This window comes from Triticum aestivum, chromosome 4A (genome assembly GCF_018294505.1).
Source record: "Triticum aestivum cultivar Chinese Spring chromosome 4A, IWGSC CS RefSeq v2.1, whole genome shotgun sequence".
In the NCBI taxonomy this organism is placed as follows: Eukaryota; Viridiplantae; Streptophyta; class Magnoliopsida; order Poales; family Poaceae; genus Triticum; species Triticum aestivum.
This window is the reverse complement of record NC_057803.1, coordinates 640,221,602-640,245,656: the sequence shown is the minus strand read 5'-3', so window position 1 is coordinate 640,245,656 and position 24,055 is coordinate 640,221,602. Positions and strand designations below refer to the sequence as shown.

Here is a 24,055-nt window from a genome sequence, read left to right as displayed (position 1 = left end):
TCATAAGGTAGAAATGTCTCATAAGGAGGTTTAGAAGTGGAAGTTCCATTAAACACATTTTAAATGTAAAATTTCACCTACATGTATAAAAAGTAAATGGAGATTTATTCTTTTTGGTAAAATAAATACCTATAAACTAAACCTTACTTACTATTCATTGGACTTGTTTTCATATTTCTTGTGATACATTAATGTTTACAATATTTTGGGATGCTTGATTATATATGTTTACATATCTTATGCATAATGGGTGAGGCTAAAAGAACACAATATTGCCGACTAGATATAAAAGTTCTTTCGGCGCCGCATTTATTACTCACACATCCCCCATGGATACGAGATAAGGTTTGAACCTTTTAATGCATTAGTTCAGCAGATCGATTAGCTTTTTGCACATCCCACAATTTCCTTAGTTTCAATGTCAGGTGTGACACTTGGCTACAACTATATGGAAGGAAAACGTGGCACTCAAACCCTTGCGACGTGGCCCCGCTGCAAAGTGACAACTATTTCCTCGTTTTCCTCTTATAAAATCTGGGTTGCCTCCTTTCCATTGCCAAGGACCCTAATTTTCCACCATATCCCCTTGTGAAATCTCTCCCATAATAACCAAAAACTCTTACAAACCAACCATAAGTGGGTTTTATTTTCAGGAACAAGATGCATGTCATAGATTGGACTATGAGAGGGCAAGAGCGGTGTTGGTATGCCAACAACGAGAACAAGGAAGAGGTGGAGATGTCACAATTCAAGAAGTTGAGCCAAGTGAGTATATGTCGGTGTTCATTTGTGTCCTCAAAGAGTGAATTCTTCTTCTTTATTTACCGCTTTCAATTTCCGATTCTTTCTAGCCACTTCGTACTATGCACGCAGTTGTTTGTGTGGTTTGACAGACATCTTGTTTTTGTGTTCTTCAATTCACTTGGGATATGCAATCTAGTTTGCGATATATATTGTTTAGGTATTGTATCATTTATGATAGATATAGCTAGCAAGAAGGTTGATTCCATCATGTGTACATGTTCTGATATTCAAGGGTTTTTAGGTGAGATTTTCACGAGGAACATAATAGTTATGTTTAATCTATTTTAAGGAAGTACGAGTTTAAATTATGTGCTTTTTCACATGTTCCATTACCCTCCCTCTCGTTGTTATCTCAATATTTACACAAACATTGCATGTCATGACATAAATCTAGTGCAAAAGAATTTGTGTGGTGTTAATCATGTATATTGCATCTAAACAACAAGATCTTCAATTTAGGTATGAAGAATCTTTGCAATAACAAAATTTGTGAACTACAATTCCTCGATCAAGAAGGGTCGTTTGTTAGACTAAACACCAGTTGTCACATGCTTCATGTGCTTTTAGCGTATCTCCTCAATCACATCACAACTTCTCAATGGCTAACACTTCAATTTCAGCCATTAGTATACAAAGTTTAGGGAACATCCCTTATTCTTCCAAGCATGAGTAGAAGGTCTGCCATTCCACATAATATGAAGAAAAATTACTCTCAAGTTAGTAGAAATGATTGGCTAGAAACTAAACACAAACGGCTTGCAAAAACTAGGCTTGGTACCTCCACTCTACTGATCTAGGCAAGGACTAGCACTAATTTTGGAACCCCCTTGTACATTAAATACATACACCAAATAGATTAGCGCTTATTAATGTTCTTTCAAGTATATCTATACGGTCAAAGTTTGTCTAATATAGCAATATAGCAAAAAATATGAAAAAATGTGCAGGCATGTTAGATTCGGTTGAAGTGCAATCTATTATTTAACACCCTCGCAAAAACTCTATTATGTAACACAATTAACAAATTAGTTTTTGAAATATAGGAGGTACCATATTTCAGGCCTTCACTACTATCTAATTATATTTAATCCTTAGTTTTGAATGTTTAGTTGCACATAGTTCTAGGATTGATGTACCTGTATCATATATTCATGATATCATATAGTATAACACTTACTCATCAAGGTTTACTCTACGCAGATAAGATGTGGTAGTCCTATGTGCGTGAAAGGTGGTTGGTGTGGTGCATAGTGGCCTTCTACAACTTTAGTATCTTGAGCATAAATTATGAACCTCCTTGAACACTAAACAAAGATAAGTGCATGCATCCATTTTGGAAAAATAACATTAAATGCACATACATAGACATGTGGGACAATAGATTTCGTCAGTTATTGTCCACATGACCTTAGTATGGCATTATGTAAATAGTCTCCAAAAATAGACCCAACTAATTTAGTTCTATCAAAACTGAAGTAAGTGCCCATAAAAAAATCATAAACTCATCAGCGTAGCACTTATGTTAAGGTTTAACCATTCCATCCAAATGATTCAAAGTAAGTGAGAGAGAGGGACAGAGAGAGAGAGAGAGAATTACACTTTCAGTTTAGAGTGTAAGCTTCTCTAACTATGAAACTGGCATCAAGATATCCCTTTAGTCTATAATTATCCTCTCTAGGCACTCAACCAACATTATTTTGAGTTTAGGAGTGTATTTAAGGTAGATTATTATAGAAGATTTGTGGTTGGCCTTGTCTAAGAAAATCCTTTTAGGGGCTATATAGATTGAAAACTCAAGGTACAAACATACATAAAACACAACGAATTTGACAAGAATGCAAATGCTTGCAAACGTAGTTTTCTTGAAGTCCTTTTTGCCTCAAGGGCCTGGTGGTTTGGGTCGGGGCGAGGGGTAGTCCTTTCCACACAACGCATGAAAATTCCTTGATCCTAGTCCAATGAGTGGGAAAATGTGGTTCACTGAATGGTGAATCTCCTATAAAGCTAATGACAAATAAATCTATAGTTTTAAAATATTCTTTAAAGAATAAGAATCTTAAAGCAATTATGATTCATATATTCATTTTTAAGTTCTTAAACAATTTAAGTAATTAGTTGAAAGAGATAAGATGCACTTAATTAGTTATCCTTTGTTCCATAATATAGTTCCTGTACTTTTGCAAAAATCACGCATTGTCAACTTTGACTAAGTTTGTTGATAGAAATATCTCTACAATAAGAAAATAAAAATCATTAGGTACATTGTGGAATATAATTGTATGTTGTATTTATTTAGTATTAATATTGTTGATATTTTTCTTTCTAAAATTTCTCAAACTTCAAGAAGCTTTGAGTTTTGAAAATAATAATGATAATATATATGCACTATATTTTGGCAAGCACACGAGGGTTGGGGGTCTAATATATTTTACTATCAAATGGGTTTGATTTTTTTCTTACTATAACAACACCTACCGGATATATAACACGCTCTTGATAATCATGTCACGGGATATCACCAAGACTAACATATAGTCCTATTGACCTCACAAGCTTGTCAATACGTGCTTGTACTAAGAATATCATGATATAAGAAATTCATAACTATAAATTACACATTTATCTTATTAGAGACTTAGTTTTTTCTGTCTCGATACGTCAAACACATGTTAAGTTACTTCCATACCAATGTATTAGGATACTTCAAATTGCAATGTCGGAAATAAAATCAGAGATGAGATATTTAAATTTGGGTTAAATGCTCAACTTCTAGGGCAAGGTCAGTTGAAACTGATCCCCATATGTAAATGCCACATATGAAGGCAAATACATGGCTTTTTGTTAGTAATTTGAGACTTTGGTAGAAATTGTGTATGTCCTTTTCTTCAGTGGACATGATTCTTACAGTTGACGCCTTACTTGGGGTTCAACACAGCTGTGGTGAATAACCATTGGGAATTAATGGGGTCTTACAGTGGTTCCATCTAATTGTTTTGAAACAAATATTTATGTCTGGTAACTCATCCATCCTAGCATGTACTATTATTCCAAGTTTAATGTCATGTAGTATTTTACGTATTTCGTATATGGGGGCAAGGTTGTCCGAATCACAATTCTGAGTCAGAACAGAAATCCTAAAGTAAGATCACAAATCTTTGGATAACAACAACTAAAAATTCAAATAATAGATTCTACTTATAGGAATTATAGAACCATTCTGATTGATTCAGATTGTGAAGGAACATAATTTCACGATCGAATTGGGATTCTAACAACCTTGTTTGTGGGAAAGTAAATATATTTTTGTTGTCTGTATAATATTACGTTTCCTAGTAAATTGTTCGTTGTTTACTATTGATGCGCAAGTGGGAAATAACAAGTTAAAGTAAATTTTTTTTATTGTATTGTATCTCTGTGACACAATTATATTTGTATTGCCTCTTTGTAACACTTTCTTTTACAATTCACCACAACAGTCAAATGAAGGTTATGATGTGGTAAATGAGCTCTTCTCTTGGCAATCCATTCGTGGACGTGGGCCATTAGGTTTAAAGTTAACGAAAACACCTGCTCTTTTGGAGCTTATACAAAAGAAGCTCACATTAACCTCCAAAGGAAAAGGAAAGCAAACAACATGTGACGTACAAACAATATCTACTGCAATACAAGGAAGGAAGCCCTGTTCACAAAAGTTGCAGGCTTCCAATTTTCAAGCTTCCTCTCTTAGAATTGGGGACTGGGAGGTAATTTTGCTTTGACTCATGTAATTTTTGTCTAATGTACACTAGATGAAACACCTAAGTTTTGCTCTTAGTTTGGTATTAAATGTAGATATAATATTTCTTTATCTTTTTCTGAAAAAATAGGATAGCCGTCGACTTCTACTTCAAATGCACACAACCATTGTTACACTTGTTTACTTTATTTTCAAACTTTGTTTCTGTTGCTATGAGTTATTACTAATATTTTTAAACAATTGTGAGGCAATATCGTCTTTGAATTGGATTTACTAAAGTAAAGATGACAAAAACTTATGATATTGTAGTTTTATTACACTAGTAAAATATGTCCTTGAATATTGGCTGACTGCTAAGACTACTTTTATACATTGATAGTGGAAATCAATATATGAAGGAGATATTGTTGCAAAATTTTATATTTCCAAGAATAAATTGGCATGGGAAATACTCCATGAAGGTCTGAAGAGCAAGATAGAGATAAAATGTTCAGACATATGTGCCTTGAGAATAACTTGTCCCAAAGATTTACCCGGGATGCTGGATATTGTGGTAAGTGAAAGGGTGTGTGTCGCATATTCTTAAAATTATCCTGTTAATATGTGCAAATTGCTTTGGTCCCATAAAGTAAGTTGAAGCATGGTGATGCATTTAATACTATATAACATTTGTCAGAACATAATAATGAACAAACTGTAATGGTAACCAAAGTAGATGTCCGTTCTCTATTGTTGTACCATTGCACACTACTCCCTCTGTCCCAAAATATAAGAACGTTTTTGACACTACACTAGTGTCAAAAACGTTCTTATATTGTGGGACGGAGGAAGTACTATTTAATTCTCAACTGTTACTAGTTATTATTTTATTGGTTTTACTAGTTATATGTTACCTGCCCAATTAGGTGTCCGCGGTGCCACAATTTTTCATAGAAACCAATCCACAGCCACGCAGGAGCACCAGGTGGCTTGCAACTACGGATTTTACTGGTGGACAAGCAAGTACGCACAGGTAATATATAATATATGTATAATTAGGATGAAATGATCATTACCAAAGCAATAATGAATGATTTTACACACCACACTTGGAAAATCTCCTTTTTCCGAGCTAACTCAGTGGAAGCATTGTGTGTTCAATAATAATTATGAAATTATATAATTAATTAGGAAACCAGGCTAAAGCTAGATACAAATCACATACGTCCACCGCTCGTGCTCCACCAAGCACAATGACACACTAATGTATGCCGACCAAAAAGTTTCCCACCATGTCATGCCATCCTCGCACCATCCAACAAGCGAGCCAAATCTGGCGAGCTTGCCCAAGGGTGGAGATGAAGACCCCGATATGCCTTTAGGAAGCACGAACAACAAAACATCATGCCCCACCACACCATGCCACTCTATGCCATCACCAACGAACGGAAAGAGAAACCAAACCCACCATGGGAGAAGTGGGTTTAGGACTTCGCCCGCGGTGAATGTGTGCCTCTAGAACTCTGCATTGCGTAGAACCTCGTACACTCTAAAGACCAACTCATCCCCGGGGCTTCCAATCATCTCGATACCTACTCAATCGCCATGCCCTATGTACCTATCCTTCAACTCCATCTGGAATGGATGCCTTGATATCCACCGAGCGCACCACATTGCGCATGCCATGCTTGCCTCGTAGTCTAATCTATCTGTCACCGACTAATACATCCACGAGCAACACACCGCGATCCAAGCCAGCACCACCCCAACATCCATGCAAATCTAACTAAAAGCATCACGTCAGCCTAGCCGGCGACTTTAATTCTATTTCATCACGTGAAACACTCCAACAATAGAAAAATCAGTAGCTCCACCTCTTAGAACCATCACGGTCCGCCTTATGGAGTTCTCGTTCCGAAGTGTGGGTACAATTCCTTCACCCTCCATTGGGTGAGAATTGTCGCCCTCCATCATCTACCGCGTCGTGACATGAGAGGAAGACCTCGCTTCCACCACTATCGTGCTGGCTTCTCCAAGCTATTCTGTGGGTCAGACCGTGGGGGGAGGGGCGTATTTCCCACCTCTTATTCTCGTTCTCTGTTGCATTCTAAATTGCATAGTGCTAATGACAATTAAACATATATTTAACATATCTCCATAAGAAAACATATATTTAACATATCTAGTAGGTAAATTGAAATAATCACACACAAACAATTAGTATCCTCAATATATCAGTTCATATTTTAGTATTTCATATTGATTGGATAGACAATATACAAAATAGATTTCAGATACTTATGCACTGACATAACTAATGCGCTAAGAAAATAAAAAACTATAGTGTATATATAGACCCTAAACAAACTAAATGTTATTGTCCCAACAATTACGTTAAAATATCCTTTGGATGACCAAGCTCTAGATACATTTCTTTCACTATTCCCTTTAGCATTTACAAAAATGTTGGAAGGGTCGAAGGGGTTCCATTTAAAGTGTGCACGCGCGTGTGTCTGGGTTTTTTTTGGGGGGGGGGGGGGGGGGGGGCTTATATACTCTCAGGTCTACGGCTAAAATGTAGTGATAATTCCAATTTAATTCTAATAGATTATTTTATTTTGCGGGGTCTACCTCAGAGTTGGAACGAATTAATGTTCTTTACATAACATGGCGTTTGATGTTATCTGCACACTACTACATGTACATATCTGAATAAACTAGCTTGGTTTCAATTTCTATACATTTGCATTATATTGGTTGGTGAAGATTTTTTTTCCTTTTACTGCTTTCAGTAGGCATGTTCTACAGTGTGGCCCAGGGATAATGGACAAGCACATTGAGAATCTCCTCCACAAAGACCAACGTCTATATTTATTAAGTCAGAGCACCAAAAATTCATATCGTAGCAATTATGACAACCTGTTTGAGACTGGACAAACTCGGCAGTCATTGCCACTTCAACCGATGCCAACTGGAACAATGACATTAGGGCTAAATGATTCTGGAGCCCTGCAAGGTGTACACTTTCAAAGCTCAGGTAAACTTCAGAAGTAAGACTTTCAGAAAGTTTGCTTTATAGATACATCGCTGACTATGCACAAGATTTGAGTAATTAGTAATGCACGAGAGTTGAGTAATTAGTAGTAGCGGATAACTAATCTGACCAGTTGTGTACTTCAGGGCAGCGAGCTCCACTGAAGGAGGACATGCTTAACTGGAAATACTTTTTGGGCACGCCTCTCGGGTCACAACCTACCTCCATGTCCAACTCTAATGCCGGTATCATGTATAGTAACTTTGGAAACCGCTTCGACAATCACATCAGTTCATGGAACTTATCTCCCAGTGCTGATTACTCATCATTGCGTGAGATGTATGACTTGAATGGCAGCCATACCTTGTTGCCGAGTAACAGCAACTTATCATCGGAGACAATGACACTTGAGCAGCTACGAGAAAACTTATTGAGCGACAACGAGATCGTGAATGTGGTGGACGAAGAGGATCTCATGAGCATGGTGAACTCCCTTTCCTGTTTGATTGGGAAGAGTTCCCACTCCCAGGCAAACAATAATCTGGTCGCTCCTCCTCCTCTAGATCTTGAACCAACCCAAGTCATCAACGTTCCTCCTCCTGGAAGCAGCCCTCCATGGACGGAGTGGCCAGGCTCACCATGAGAGCAATCGATGGAGGCACATGAACATTATTATTATGTGTGTGTGGGTGTGCTTGTGGCATAAAACATAAAATTGTTGGACCGATGGTTATTGTAATGTCGACATGTTGTTTTACTTTGTGTTTTGTTGTGATAGACTTCCGTGTGGACCTATAAGAGTGGTGATAATGCTTTCATGGGACCTGAAAGCCCAAACTTATGTTTTAATCACAATAGCGTCAATGAATAAATGTTATATGAATATTGTGCAAAATCATAGTGTTGACATAAACCTGATATTTACAAGATGTACCATATCTTGTTTCATATGTACTTGAAACCATTAATAAGCCCCAAATTATGGCAATAGGTGCATTTTGTTTGGACGACAACAATCAACAACTACATCTTATCTTTTGGGCCAATCAAAGTTTGACACTGCGTTCCCAAATCGAAAAGAATGTTGGCAGTATGAGAACCTTGATTTAGGTCCAAGGAAAAGCTAGACTCAAACTTGAGAAATAGAGACCAAGGAGGCAAGGACATGAGGCAGAAGTTTCACGCAATTGAAAGATGGAGGCGGTTGCAAGGGAGAAACATGTAGGCAAAACATATTGCCATACGGAGACGGTTCGGTAATTGCATCAATGATTTTTTTACAAAGTTTTATTGACTAAAATGAAGCATCAGTTGGATACAAACACAATGAATACACGCTCGGCCATCGCATAGCCAGAATGAACACAACAAGTAACGGCGCCAGGTTGGTGTCACGCCCCAAGCAAATAGTGTATGCATAGCGCCATACACAGTCGTTGTACCTATAACCAATGAAGGGTCAGCCGGCCAGTCCCCAGGACTGTGTGGGGCCTGGTTCCACGCCTGCACACGCGCGCGCGCACGCGCTCGGACACACGCATGCACATACACGCAGACAAATAAACACGTCGGCATATAGCAAAGTCATAGGACAGAAGCGATGCCTAAGCGCGAAAAAAACTCCGAAGCGATCAAAACAACGATTGACAAGCTGCAACAATAACCATATACAAAACAATCATCTTTTGACACCATAAGGACAACGTGAAGTAAATATGCCCTAGAGGCAATAATAAAGTTGTTATTTCATATTTCTTTATATCATGATAAATTTTTATTATTCATGCTAGAATTGTATTAACCGGAAACTTAGTACATGTGTGAATACATAGACAAACAGAGTGTCACTAGTATGCCTCTACTTGACTAGCTCATTAATCAAAGATGGTTAAGTTTCCTAACCATAGACATGTGTTGTCATTTGATGAACAAGATCACATCATTAGGAGAATGATGTGATGGACAAGATCCATTTGTTACCTTAGCATATTGATTGTTCAGTTTTATTGCTATTGCTTTCTTCATGTCATATACATATTCTTTTGACTATGAGATTATGCAACTCCCAGATACCGGAGGAATATCTTATGTGCTATCAAACGTCACAACGTAACCGGGTGATTATAAAGATGCTCTACAGGTGTCTCCGATGGTGTTTGTTAAGTTGGCATAAATCAAGATTAGGATTTGTCACTCCGTGTATCGGAGAGGTATCTCTGGGCCCTCTCGATAATGCACATCACTATAAGCCTTGCAAGCAATGTGACTAATGAGTTAGTTGCGGGATGATGCATTACGGAACGAGTAAAGAGACTTTCCAGTAACGAGATTGAACTAGGTATGATGATACCGACAATCGAATCTTGGGCAAGTAACATACCGATGACAAAGGGAAAAATGTATGTTGTCATGCGGTTTGACCGATAAAGATCTTCGTAGAATATGTAGGAGCCAATATGAGCATCGAGGTTCCGCTATTAGTTATTGACCAGAGATGTGTCTTGGTCATGTCTACATAATTCTTGAACCCATAGGGTCCGCATGCTTAACGTTCGATGACGATTTGTATTATGAGTTTATGTGATTTGATGATCGAAGGTTGTTTGGAGTCCCGGATGAGATCAGAACATGACGGGGAGTCTCAAAATGGTCGAGAGGTAAAGATTCATATATTGGAAGGTTGCATTTGGACATCGGAATGGTTCTGAGTGGTTCGGACATTTTGTCGGAGTACCGGGAGGTTACCGGAACCCCCAGGGAAAGATATGGGCCTTATGGGCCATAGGAGGGAGGCTAACCAGCCCACAAGGGGCTAGTGCGCCCCCCACAAGGGAGGAGGCCGAATTGGACTTGGGAAGGGGGCACCACCTGATGAAGCTATGTACCTAGGGTAGGGTCATGGACCTGTCCGACATACCCTCCCCAAGGACATCTCTACAAAGAATCAGAAGAAGTCGAAGAGAAACCATCGTCCACTCGACCATGAAGATGCGCTCACTGGACCACCTTGAAGACACTCGACCACCAGAAGATGAGAAACTCTCCACTCTGCAACGGTCAAGACTTAAACCATAGCTTTATGGGCATTTATAACAGTTTACTGCGGGCGTTACCAGTAACGCCCCTCCTTTATGAACATTGAACCCTGTGTAACGGAGGGGAGATGGGGTCCTAGCGCACTCTATATAAGCCACCCTCCTCCTCTGGGACAAGGGTTCGCACTTTTGTAAACACACACTCATATAATCAAGTCGACCGCCTCAGGGCACCGAGACGTAGGGCTGTTACTTCCTCCGAGAAGGGCCTGAACTCGTAAAACTCGTGCGTACAACTCCTCCATAGCTAGGATCTTGCCTCCTCATACTTACCCCCCATTCTACTGTCAGTCTTAGATCCACGACAGTTGGCGCCCACCGTGGGGAAGGTGTCTTAGCGACTTATTGGAGAAGTTGCAATTTTTCCGATCCCCTTCATCATGGTTCCAGGCGGAGGTTTGGCTGAGGGCCGCGAGATCCGTCTCGGCGCGCTCGTGTTTGTCGCCGACGACTCCGCTTGGCTCCAGGAGGCACCACTCGACGCCGACGCGCTCCCCGCCCGCGGGGCGGTGCACTTTCGCGCGTGCGTCCGCGGCATCCTCCTGCGGCAACCGTCGACCCAGTACCAGTCGACTCCAGCAGCTTTCCCCCTCCCTGCGACCCGCCAAAGCAAGTGCACCGGTCGGTCGAGGCTTCAGCGGTGGGTGAAGCATGCGGTGGCCCGCCAATGGGCCACCCCTCAAGTCACGGCGATCGAGCCCGACGAATCTCTCTACCGCCTGTTCGATCTGTCGACTGGCTCCGTAGAGACCGCATCCGAGTGCGGCAGCAGTGACTCGGCGGCGGAAGTCCTGATGGTCAATGGACCACGCAGTCCTCCTGGCTTCAATCGTGAAGACGGAGGTGACGGGAACGGCGATCCGTCGCGCGTTCACGAGGAGTACCGCCCCGAACCTCTCTCCTCGCAGCAGAGGGAAGAACTTCGTCGCCGGAACATGGATGCCCTGCACACTCCTATAGTTGGAGAAACCCCCGAGGCCCAGGCCTTGGAGCAGGCGCGCTTGGCCAATCTGGCTGAGCGCACTCGACTGGAGAACCTCCAGCGCGCACTCGACGATCGCGCTCGACAACGTGCTCCTGAATCCAGTCGACGCCAACTTTTTCCACCTCCAACTCAGGTATACCGAACCCCGATCCAGAATCTAGCTGCTGCTGCCCGGATAGCGGAGTCGATCCAACCCTCCCAGTCAGAAGCTGGTCGAGGTCTGGTGCAGATCCGAGCCTTGCTTCGGGCGGCGGGAGAGCAGAATACAGTTGTATCTCAGTCGCGGATAGGATCCACAGCAGATCCGTGATGGCAGACACAGTTCAGTCGGCCCATAGCCCAAGATCGCCTCCGAGGCGTGAGGGACGTGGGGATCGACGAGATCAGTACAGAAACCGAGAGCAGTATGATCGCCGAGTCGATCGTGATGATCGCCGTCGAGTGCCCACGCCTCCCCCGAGGAGCGGGTCCTACGCGCCTCGGCAGCATGAAGACAGACGTCCTCACAGTGTTGGGCGAGGTATTCCAATCGACCCCAGGGAGCCAGGATTTGATGCGAGATCTATTCTCGTGCAGGGCTTGGTCGACAGAAACAGAGCTCACCGGGAGGGCCATGATGGAGGTCCACAAACCAGCAACAGGGTGCATGTCTCTGGTCCAGAGTGCTTCAGCAGAGCTATCAGAGCTGCGGTGATTCCCCCCAACTTCAGGTTGGCGTCTGGAGTTAGTAAGTTCACCGGGGAGTCCAAGCCTGACACTTGGCTTGAAGACTACCGAGTGGCTGTCCAGATTGGTGGCGGTAATGATGAAGTGGCCATGAAACACCTTCCTCTGATGTTAGAGGGCTCGGCTAGAGCGTGGCTGAATCAGTTAGCACCTGGCAGCATCTATACTTGGGAAGATCTCGCCCGAGTGTTTGTCAGAACATTCGAGGGCACGTGCAAACGGCCGGCAGGTTTGACAGAGTTGCAGTGTTGTGTTCAGAAACCGAATGAAACTTTGAGGGATTATATCCAGAGATGGATCACCCTGCACCACACAGTAGAAGATGTGTCAGATCATCAGGCAATTTGTGCCTTTAAGGAAGGCGTCAGGTATCGAGAGTTGAATATGAAATTCGGCCGGACAGGGAATATGACTCTGGCTCGGATGATGGAAATTGCCACCAAGTATGCCAATGGTGAAGAAGAAGAGCGGCTCCGGAGCGGCAAGCACAAAGCAGTCGCCCACGAAGCCGGAGGAGGAAACTCCGGTCGGAAACAGAAGCGCAAGGCCGAGCCAGCTGCTCCGGGTGAAGCCTTGGCTGTGGTTCAAGGAAAGTTCAAGGGGAAGCCCAAAGGGCCGTGGAACCCCAAGAAAGTAAAAGATCAAGATGGAAATGACGTGTTGGATCTGCCGTGCCATATCCACACCAAAAAAGATGAAGAAGGTAATTTCATTTACCCGAAGCACACCACTCGGCAGTGTCGGCTCCTAATCCAGCAGTTCCGAGAGAAACAACCCAAGGAAAAAGAGAAGGAGACAGACAAGGCTGAGGATGAGGAAGAGGATGACGATGGTTATCCCCACGTGAATTCCACTCTGATGATTTTTGCTGATGTCGAGAGCAAAAGTCGATTGAAAGTTATCAACAGGGAAGTGAACATGGTCGCTCCGGCGACACCCAGTTACTTGAAGTGGTCACAGACTGCCATTACATTCGACCAGTCTGATCATCCAGCGCACATCGCCACCCCTGGGAGGCAAGCACTGGTGGTCGACCCGGTGGTCGAAGGCACTCGACTGACAAAGGTCCTGATGGACGGTGGCAGTGGTCTGAACATACTGTATGCAGAAACGTTGAAAGGAATGGGCATTCCGATGTCCAGGCTCAGTGAAAGCCATATGAGTTTCCATGGGGTCATTCCAGGCAAGAAGGCCGCATCCCTCGGTCAGATTGCACTCGACGTGGTTTTCGGTGATTCCAAAAATTACCGCAAAGAAAAGTTGACGTTTGAAGTTGTGGATTTCCAGAGTGCTTATCATGCAATTCTAGGCAGGCCAGCTTATGCACGATTTATGGCTCGACCATGTTATGTGTACCTCAAACTGAAGATGCCAGGTCCCAGAGGAGTGATTACTATCTCTGGTAATCGGAAGAAGGCAGAAGAGTGCTTCCAGAAGGGCTCAAAGATCGCCGATGCCCAGATGGCCGTAGTAGAATTGCAAGAATACCAGAAAAATGCAGATCCGAGTGACTTGCTGCGAGCCAAGAAGCCAGCCACAGATTCAGCATTCCAGTCGTCTGGTGAAACGAAGTCGATTCATATTCACCCGACAGATCCCAGTGCTGCTCCGACTCACATTTCAACCTCACTCGACTCCAAATAGGAAGAAGCGCTCATCCAGTTCCTCCGTGAGAACTGGGACATCTTTGCATGGAAGCCTTCTGACATGCCGGGTGTTCCCAGGGAACTGGCTGAGCATCGTTTGCGAGTCGACCCGAAGGTGAAACCAGTCAAAGAACATCTTCGACGGTCCGCCGTCCAGAAAAGAAAGGCAATCGGGGAAGAGGTGGCTCGGCTTTTGGCAGCTGAGTTTATCCGAGAGATTTACCACTCCGAGTGGTTAGCCAATGTTGTCATGGTCCCAAAGAAAGACGACTCACTTCGCATGTGCATCGATTTCAAGCATATCAATCGGGCCTGCCCGAAAGATCACTTTCCTCTCCCTCGCATCGACCAGATAGTCGACTCGACTGCAGGGTGCGAGCATTTGTCCTTTTTGGACGCCTACTCCGGGTACCACCAGATCCGTCTGTATGGACCCGACGAAATAAAGACAGCGTTTATCACCCCGTTTGGGTGCTTCTGTTATGTCACAATGCCATTCGGTTTGAAAAACGCCGGAGCCACATTCATGCGGATGATTCAGAAGTGCCTGCTCACTCAGATCAGTCGGAATGTGGAAGCATACATGGATGACATTGTGGTCAAGTCACGTAAAGGTTCCGACCTACTGACTGACCTTGCTGAAACCTTTGCCAACCTCAGAAGGTATGATATCAAGCTCAATCCATCAAAGTGCACGTTTGGAGTTCCAAGCGGAAAGTTACTCGGTTTTCTTGTTTCCGAACGAGGAATCGATGCTAACCCAGAGAAAGTAGGCGCTATACTCCGAATGAAGCGCCCTGTGCGTGTGCACGATGTCCAGAAGCTTACTGGTTGCTTGGCCGCCCTAAGTCGATTCATTTCTCGCCTCGGTGAAAAGGCGCTGCCTCTTTACCGACTGATGAAGAAATCAGACAAGTTCGAGTGGACCCCAGAAGCTGATGCAGCGTTTGCAGAGCTAAAAGCCCTGCTTTCCACCCAGCCGGTGCTTGCTGCTCCAATCAGCAAAGAGCCTCTACTGCTTTATATAGCAGCCACTGGACAAGTCGTCAGTACAGTACTTACGGTCGAGCGGGAAGAAGAAGGAAAAGCTTATAAGGTTCAACGCCCAGTTTATTATATTTCTGAAGTCCTGACCCCGTCAAAGCAGAGATATCCTCATTATCAGAAGCTTGTCTATGGGATTTACATGACCACGAAGAAGGTTGCACACTATTTCTCAGATCACTCTGTTACAGTCGTCAGCGACGCTCCATTGTCAGAGATTCTGCACAACAGAGATGCAACTGGTCGAGTGGCCAAATGGGCGATTGAACTCCTTCCCCTGGATATCAAGTTTGAGGCAAAGAAAGCTATCAAGTCCCAAGCAATAGCAGATTTCCTCGCCGAGTGGATCGAACAGCAACTGCCGACTCAAGTTCACTCTGAACACTGGACCATGTTCTTTGACGGATCCAAGATGCTGAACGGTTCTGGTGCTGGAGTAGTTCTGGTATCCCCCCGAGGAGACAGGCTCAGATATGTCCTCCAGATTCACTTTGATTCCTCCAACAACGAAGCAGAATATGAAGCACTCCTGTATGGGTTGCGCATGGCCATTTCACTCGGCGTCCGTCGCCTCATGGTCTATGGCGACTCAGATTTGGTAGTTAATCAAGTGATGAAGGAGTGGGACGTCAGAAGCCCAGCCATGACTGGTTACTGCAACGCAGTGAGAAAGCTCGAGAAGAAGTTTGAGGGATTAGAACTCCACCACATACCCCGACTGAAAAATCAAGCAGCCGACGATTTGGCAAAGATAGGTTCCAAGAGAGAAGCCATTCCTAGCAATGTATTTTTGGAGCATATGCACTCACCAACAGTTCAGGAAGACCCTTTTACTGAAGAGGCCCCGCAACCTAAGAGCGCCACAGATCTGACTGAAGTCGAGGTCCCAGCCGTGGTCGACCTGATCATGGAGGTTATGGCCATTACTCCCGACTGGACGGTGCCCTACATTGCGTACATCCTCAGGAAAGAACTCCCAGAGGATGAAGAAGAGGCTCGACAGATCGTCCGTCGATCCAAGGCCTTTACTGTGATAAGAGGGCAGCTGTTCAGGGAAAGCGTGACTGGAGTCAGTCAGAAATGCATAACACCAGAAGAAGGTCGAATGATCCTCAATGACATCCACTCGGGGACCTGTGGTCATCATGCGTCCTCCCGGGCCATCGTGGCTAAAGCATACCGAGCTGGATTCTATTGGCCACGAGCAAATGAAATGGCGAAAGATATAGTCGACAGATGTGAAGGCTGCCAGTTTTACTCCGACATGTCCCACAAGCCAGCGTCTGCTCTGAAGACCATCCCCCTCATCTGGCCCTTTGCTGTTTGGGGACTGGATATGGTTGGACCACTGAGAACTGGCAGGAGCGGCTTCACTCATGTGCTCGTTGCAGTCGACAAGTTTACCAAATGGATCGAAGCTAAACCTATCAAGAACCTTGATGCTAGCACCGCTGTCAGTTTTATCAGAGAATTGACATTCAGATATGGAGTCCCACACAGCATCATCACGGACAACGGGTCGAACTTCGACTCCGATGAATTCAGAGCTTTCTGCACCTCTCAGGGCACTCGAGTCGACTATGCTTCGGTCGCTCACCCGCAGTCAAACGGACAAGCAGAAAGAGCCAATGGCCTAATTCTCAAAGGATTGAAACCCCGACTGATGCGTGATCTCAAACACGCAGCAGGCGCTTGGTTTGATGAACTTTTGTCAGTTCTGTGGGGCTTGAGGACAACTCCTAATCGGTCAACCGGACGACCTCGTTTCTTTTTGGTTTACGGAGCCGAAGCAGTTTTGCCAAGTGACCTGCTCCACAACGCACCCCGAGTCGAGCTCTTCTACGAAGAGGAAGCAGAGAAGGCCCGGCAAGATTCAGTCGATCTCTTGGAGGAGGAAAGAGAGATGGCCTTGATCCGGTCAACCATCTACCAGCAAGACTTGCGTCGATTCCACGCCAGAAATGTGAGGGGTCGAGCCTTTCAAGAAGGAGACCTAGTTCTTCGAGTGGATCAACAGAAACCACACAAGCTTGCCCTGACTTGGGAGGGCCCCTTCATCATCACCAAAGTTCTCCACAATGGAGCATGCCACCTTTACAGTATTGAGCATCAGAAAGACGAGCCACGGGCTTGGAACGCGGAGCTGCTCCGCCCCTTTTATACTTAAGCACTCGTTCGAATAAAATGTAATGAGAAACACCTTTTGTAATTCGTTTATCAAACACACGAGCTTACGGTTCTCTCATTCGATTGTGTTGTTCTTATTTACTTCTGAAATCCCCCAGTGGGTGGGCTTAGTCGCGAATCCGTTTCGCCTAAGTTCGAAAAAATCCTACCGAGTGGAGAGCAATCCTCCCACTCGGGGGCTTAGCTGCAGTCCAGCACTCGCCTAAGTTCTCTCACTAGGAGACTTAGCTGCAGTCCGGTACTCGCCTAAGTTTGAAAAAATCCTACCGAGTGGAGAGCAATCCTCCCACTCGGGGGCTTAGCTGCAGTCCAACACTCGCCTAAGTTCTCTCACTAGGAGGCTTAGCTGCAGTCCGGTACTAGCCTAAGTTTGAAAAAATCCTACCGAGTGGAGAGCAACCCTCCCACTCGGGGGCTTAGCTGCAGTCCAGCACTCGCCTAAGTTCTCTCACTAGGAGGCTTAGCTGCAGTCCGGTACTAGCCTAAGTTTGAAAAAATCCTACCGAGTGGAGAGCAACCCTCCCACTCGGGGGCTTAGCTGCAGTCCAGCACTCGCCTAAGTTCTCTCACTAGGAGGCTTAGCTGCAGTCCGGTACTAGCCTAAGTTTGAAAAAATCCTACCGAGTGGAGAGCAATCCTCCTACTCGGGGGCTTAGCTGCAGTCCATCACTCGCCCAAGTTCTCTCACTAGGAGGCTTAGCTGCAGTCCATCACTCGTCTAAGTTTGAAAAAATCCTACCGAGTGGAGAGTGACCCTCCCACTCGGGGCTTAGCTGTAGTCCAGCACTCGCCTAAGTCCTCCCACTAGGAGACTTAGCTGCAGTCCAGTACTCACCTAAGTTTGAAAAAATCCTACCGAGTGGAGAGCGACCCTCCCACTCAGGGGCTTAGCCGCAGTCCAACACTTGCCTAAGTCCTCCCACTAGGAGACTTAGCTGAAGTCCAGTACTCGCCTAAGTTTGAAAAAAATCCTACCGAGTGGAGAGCAACCTTCCCACTCAGGAGCTTAGCTGTAGTCCAGCACTCGCCTAAGTTCTCTCACTAGGAGGCTTAGCTGCAGTCCATCACTCGCCTAAGTTTGAAAAAATCCTACCGAGTGGAGAGCGACCCTCCCACTCGGGGGCTTAGCTGCAGTCCAGCACTCGCCTAAGTCCTCCCACTAGGAGACTTAGCTGCAGTCCAGTACTCGTCTAAGTTTGAAAAAATCCTACCAAGTGGAGAGCAACCCTCCCACTCGGGGGCTTAGCTGCGGTCCAACACTTGCCTAAGTTCTCTCACTAGGAGACTTAGTTGCAGTCCAGTACTCGCCTAAGTTTGAAACATATCGCTGTCCGCAAGGATGACGAGGTGTAGGTCGACTGCAACCTTCTCCTTCGGAGCTGCGGCACAAGTACAACGTCCGGTCCATCCCTACCCGCAAGGACGACGGGGTGCAGGTCGACTGCAACCTTCTCCTTCGGAGCTGCGGCACAAATACAACGTCCGGTCCATCCCTATCCGCAAGGATGACGAGGTGCAGGTTGACTGCAACCTTCTCCTTCGGAGCTGCGACACAAGTAAAACGTCCGGTCCATCCCTACCCGCAAGGACGATGAGGTGCAAGTCAACTGCAACCTTCTCCTTTGGAGCTGCGGCACAAATACAACGCCCGGTCCATCCCTATCCGCAAGGACGACGAGGTGTAGGTCGACTGCAACCTTCTCCTTCGGAGCTGCTGCGTCTCCAGCGCAAAGACTATTCAAAGCAGTGAGTAAAGTCCATTCGAGGACAAACACAAGCACATTCGGAAATAAACAAAATTCAGATAAATCCTAAAGATTCCGAGCAGCAAATCAAAAGTACTCGGGCATCAGGCCCGAAGGAGTTCAATGGTTACAACAATCACTCGGCATTCTGAGGCAAATTTAAAGCATATTCAGGTTTCATGAGTCTGTTCACTCGGCCGGAGGAGGGCTGGCAGGCTCCACGAATGAGTCCAGGTCGATCCCATCAGCAATCCGAGTGGCGGCAGCGATGAAAGTCTCCATGAAGGACTGGAAGTCGTGCTTTTTGGTGTTAGCGACTTTGATCGCAGCCAGCTTATCTTCATGAGCCTCCTTGCAATGGACTCGCACCAAGGACAGCGCAACGTCAGCACCGCACCGGGCAGAGGATTTCTTCCATTCTTGCACTCGGTCAGGGATCTCGTTCAGTCGAGTCATCAAGGATTCCAGGTCATTCTGAAGCGTCGCCCCCGGCCAAAGCGATGAGTCGATTCGAGAGACAACCTCCTTCAGGCGTGCGAGGTAGCTTGTGGCGCTGGCGATACGGGACTCCAGTCGGAGCACGTTCATCGCAGTTTCGTCGCAGACTGGGGAAGCGATAGGGTCCAGACCCGTCTCGACCCTTCCATTTTCTTCGTCGAAGTCTTGGCAGAGTTCTGCAGCCAAAAGTTAGTCAATCGACCGAGCAAGATCCGACCGCAAGCATCAACACAGTCGGATTAAAGGAAATACCTTCCCGCGTGAGATAAAGCTTCTTGGCGAGAGTCCTCAGATAAGCTTCTGTGTCATTCCTCTTGCGGATTGTAGACTTCAACTTTTCATTCAGGACGACCTTGTCCTTCTTCAGACTGGTCACTTCGCGGTTAGCTTCATTAAGACAAGATTTCAGTTTGTTCACCTCTCCTTCAAGCGTTCCTATTGAAGCAAGCTTCTTGTCTGCGAGAGTGGTTTTGTCTTGGGCTGCTTTCTGCGTGGCGGTGAGGTCCGAGTCTTTCTTCTCCAGAGCCAACTTCATTTTCTCTGCAAAAGAAGCAATCGAGTCAAAGAAGAGATCAAAGAGATATATTGAGAGTCAGTCGACAATCAATTACCTGCCATACCAGCGGCCTCGTCTTGAGATTTTTTCAGATTTTGCTGAGCCAATTCCAAGTCCAAGTTGAGTTGCCTCTGCTTCTCCTCGAGTTCAGCAAAGTTGGAAATGAGAGTACAAGACTTCTGCAGAAGGCAAAAGACAGATCAATCGATAGGATCAAAGGTGGTTCACTTCCGAGTGAATAAAACCTAAAGAAGTCCATTTAGACCCCAGCCGACTGCACATAGTCGACTGCGGTTTCAGGGGCTAAACCCAGCGGGTGCACTTGGCGTGCCCCCGCTGACTAAGACTCAACTCGTCCGGTCCGTCCGGACCAGGTTAAAAAAACACCCAGTGGGTGCACTTGGCGTGCCCCCACCGGTTCGGATCTTACTCGACTGGCCTGCCGGAGTTGAGTGTAAGGAGTAGAAAGAAAAGAACGAAGAACTCAGACCCCAGTCGACTGCCGTCGACCGTGGTCTCGGAGACTACACCCAGTGGGTGCACTTAGCGTGCCCCCACCGGTTCTGATCCCACTCGCCCAGACCGAGTGGAAGAGCGAAACTACCAAAAACAACAAAACACCCAGTTGGTGCTCTAATTCGACGCAAACGACAGGAGATTGTGCAGAAGAAGATTTTTTGAGTACAAAAACAGTCGGAAACTTTACTCACCTGGACATTGGCCCAAAGGGCGGCACTGGCGTTGTAGGCAGCCCGGCTATTCTCATGCACCGTCTTCACCCGCTCCATCATCATGTCAGCCTGTCGATTGACTTCCGCAGCCGCTTCCGACTGGTTGTCCAGGACGGGGTAGCTGGTGAAAAAATGTGCAGACGACCCAGGTGCGGTGGCTTGGAGCTCTGTGGCGTGGAGTTGGACAGTTGAAGGAAGCACAGGTGCAGTCAACGATGCGGGAGGCCCACTCGACAAGGGTGCAGCGAACATCACAGAGGCCCTGCCCGCGTATTCAGCTTGGCGGACGGGAGGTGTTGGAGTTGGTTCTTGCCGAGCCACCCTACCATCTGCTACCTTCTTGCTCTTCTTGGGCTTAGGAGCCACATCTTCATCGTCATCTGGAAGATCAATGATGTTGGGTGGAGCTGCAAGGCAGATCATTCGACCCCAAGTGAACCACACAAACGCAGTCGACCAAAGAATCCAGAACAAGATCACAAGAGTTTATACCTGGGTTGGAGGTTACAACATCTTCCATTTCCTCGTCTCGATACTGGAAAGAAGAGGTTCCTGACGTTGCAGCACTACAAAGACCCGTATTCAATCGGTTACGTCTCGTTAATCGAGTCGACAAAAAAGACAAGTCAGATGGTTACCCAGAGATAGTAGGAACGGTCACTTCGATCCTGGGCAAATCTTTTGGCAGTTTGGAAGAGGTGGCTTTCGGCGCTGGAGGCGGCGCAACTTTGGACTGCTTTGGAGCCTTTTCAGCCGGCGTTGGGGAAGACGTCCTAGGACGCTTCGAAGTCTGACCAGTCGGCGCGGCCACTAAGTCCAGAGCACTCGCCGGGTCATGGGCTTGTTTGGATCTCCTCTCCTTGCGAGGAGGCGAGTCGACTTCTTCGTCACCAGTCGATTCGTCGCTCTCCTCGTCTTCCTCGGCCTTCGAATGCTCCTCGCCGCTCTCGCCACCGCTCCCTTCTTCCTCAGCCTCTCGGTCCTGCACTCCGTTGGGCATTGAGTACATGTCGATGAGGGCCTGAAAGGACAATGATCAAAGGAAATTCAATCGACCATAAACAAGATGTCACTCGGTGAATCAAAAAGATACTTGATAAGACAAAATTATACCTTCTCCGGCTGGTGCGAGTTGTCGAATGGAATCACCCTCCTAGACCCCTGAGGGTTGTCTTTGTTGCTGGTGATCCCCATCAACCACTTCTCCAAGGTGTCCTCACTGACGTCCTCCGGGTGGATCCGAGTGGAATCCTCGAGCCCAGAATACATCCACATCGGATGATCACGCACCTGAAGAGGTTGGATGCGTTGATCGAGAAAGACCTCCAGCAGGTCCATCCCGGTCACCCCATCGCGGACAAGCTGGACGACCCGCTCGACCAGCACCTTGACCTGCGCCTTCTCTTCTGGAACTACCTTCAGGGGGGCGGGCTTCTCCACTCGAGCCAAAGAAAAAGGAGGAAGTCCAGTTGACTGGCCGGGGGTCGGCTGATCCTTGCAGTAGAACCAAGTCGACTGCCAGCCCCGGACCGAGTCGGGAAGAATCATGGCTGGGAAAGTACTCTTGCTCCTCATCTGGATCCCCAGACCCCCGCACATCTGGGTCACTTTTGTCCTCTCGTCACTCGACTTGGCCTTTTTGACCGACTGGGATCGGCAGGTGAAGATGTGTTTGAAAAGGCCCCAGTGCAGTCGACAACCCAAGAAGTTTTCGCACATCGACACAAAAGCGGCCTGATATACTATAGTGTTTGGGGTGAAATGGTGGAGTTGAGCCCCAAAGAAGTTCAAAAAACCCCGGAAGAAAGGATGGGGGGGCAGTGAGAATCCGCGATCTACGTGAGTGGCGAGGAGAACACACTCACCCTCCCTCGGCTGCTGCTCGATTTCATCCCCCGGGAGCCGTGCTGACTTGTGGGGGATCAGTCCCCCCTCCACCAGGTCGTCGAGGTCGTCCTGGGTGATTGTTGAGCGGATCCAGTCGCCCTGGATCCAGCCCACCGGCAGGCCGGATCTCGACAAGGATCCGCCCCGGCTGGTCCGCTTGCCCTTCGCCTTCACTGTCGCCTTCTTCGCGCGTTCCAGCGCCACCGTCCTCTCATTCCCCATGGTGGCGGGTCGAGCTCGAGTAAAGGTCCGGCGATGAGGGCGGAAGCGAGCGTGGCAGAGAGATTGAGAGAAGAAGAGAGAATGGGAGCGCACGGGGTAGAGGTCTGGTCCGAGGCCTTTTATAAGGTCGTCATCTGAGTGACTGATGGGTGGACCCAGGCGATCTAAACAAATCCCGCAACAGTCGCGCATGCAATACGTGGCGAAAAAGGTGGTGCGGGGATCGAGGAGAGTTGCCTAATCCGTCCCAGTAACCTCGTTTCCGTCCGTCTGGCGCGCTTCCAAAAATTCGAATCCCGCGAGATCCATGGAGAGCAGAACAACCTTTCAGACTGAAGACAAACATCCTCTGCATGATTATTCGGAATTCTACCGTGAAAATTCACTCGACAAAAACCAAGAATGGACCACGGCGACTGAGAAAGGAGTCGACGTCGTCACCTCAACTCATTGTTCCAGAACAGGATATACTCGTAACACAAAGAATGGGCCGGAAGTGTTCCCAACTCCTTCCCCACTCAAACCCTGATCCATTCGGGGGCTAATGATGAAGCTATGTACCTAGGGTAGGGTCATGGACCTGTCCGACATACCCTCCCCAATGACATCTCTACAAAGAATCAGAAGCAGTCGAAGAGAAACCATCGTCCACTCGACCATGAAGATGCGCTCACTCGACCACCTTGAAGACACTCGACCACCAGAAGATGAGAAACTCTCCACTCTGCAACGGTTAAGACTTAAACCATAGCTTTATGGGCATTTATAACACTTTACTGCAGGCGTTACCAGTAACACCCCTCCTTTATGAACATTGAACCCTGTGTAACGGAGGGGAGCTGGGGTCCTGGCGCACTCTATATAAGCCACCCTCCTCTGGGACAGGGGTTCGCACTTTTGTAAACACACACTCATATAATCCAGTCGACTGCCTCAGGGCACCGAGACGTAGGGACGTTACTTCCTCCGAGAAGGGCCTGAACTCGTAAAACTCGTGCGTACAACTCCTCCATAACTAGGATCTTGCCTCCTCATACTTAGCCCCCATTCTACTGTAAGTCTTAGATCCACAACACCGGGTACGTATCGGGTCACCAGAAGAGGTTCCGGGCAACCCCCAGCTAGCTATATGGGCCTAAAGGGGCAAGTCAGGGACATACCAGCTCCAAAGGGGCTGGTG

At 46.4% G+C, this 24,055-nt stretch overlaps 1 protein-coding gene across 1 annotated transcript; it reads left to right on the top strand.

Moving 5' to 3' along the window:
• The first annotated feature begins 567 nt into the window (after positions 1–567).
• LOC123084170 (uncharacterized) lies at positions 568–8,196 on the top strand. Its single transcript, XM_044505911.1, has 6 exons — positions 568–765; positions 4,281–4,547; positions 4,920–5,093; positions 5,446–5,552; positions 7,312–7,556; positions 7,700–8,196. Exons 1-6 carry the CDS (start codon positions 661–663, stop codon positions 8,194–8,196), a joined length of 1,395 nt encoding a protein of 464 aa, XP_044361846.1. The 5' UTR covers positions 568–660.
• Positions 8,197–24,055: the final 15,859 nt, after the last annotated feature.